Source organism: Cystoisospora suis, assembly GCF_002600585.1.
Source record: "Cystoisospora suis strain Wien I chromosome Unknown contig_12676, whole genome shotgun sequence".
Classification (NCBI taxonomy): domain Eukaryota; phylum Apicomplexa; class Conoidasida; order Eucoccidiorida; family Sarcocystidae; genus Cystoisospora; species Cystoisospora suis.
In genome coordinates, this window is record NW_027165434.1 from 1 (window position 1) to 405 (window position 405).

General features: G+C 48.6%; 1 protein-coding gene across 1 annotated transcript; it reads left to right on the forward strand.

The window, feature by feature from the left end:
- Positions 1–42: 42 nt before the first annotated feature.
- CSUI_011509 (uncharacterized protein) lies at positions 43–403 on the forward strand (the record flags this gene model as incomplete). The annotated part of the gene is made up of 1 exon (XM_068071607.1): positions 43–403. A coding segment is annotated over exon 1 (360 nt), but the record flags the coding sequence as incomplete, so codon positions are not given.
- Positions 404–405: the final 2 nt, after the last annotated feature.

Here is a 405-nt window from a genome sequence, read left to right on the forward strand (position 1 = left end):
CTTCTTCTTCTTCTTCGTTCTTTGTGTGTCTCCTGTGTGTAGAATGGATGTAGAGCAGCTGTGTGAAGTCAGCGGACAGCATCGACGTTTGGTAGCTCGAAGAGAAGCGGTTATCCGAGCTTACAATAGACAGCAGAGAGAACGTCTCGAGAGAGAAGAAGAAGAGCATCAACGCCAGCAGAGTCAGGGGGAGGCCTTCCATTCTTTCTCCTCGAAGCCTTTAGAAGATCCGAAGAAAAGTCTGGGTTGCTCTCTTCACACCATGACAAGCACTCGGTCCCAACAAGAAGATCGACATGCAAGAAGACCTAGTCCAGCGAGTCTACCAGGAATAGGGGGAGGAGGTAGTTGCGGAAATGAGAGATCTCTTATGCCTCTAGATTCTTCTTCTTCTTCCTTGAATGG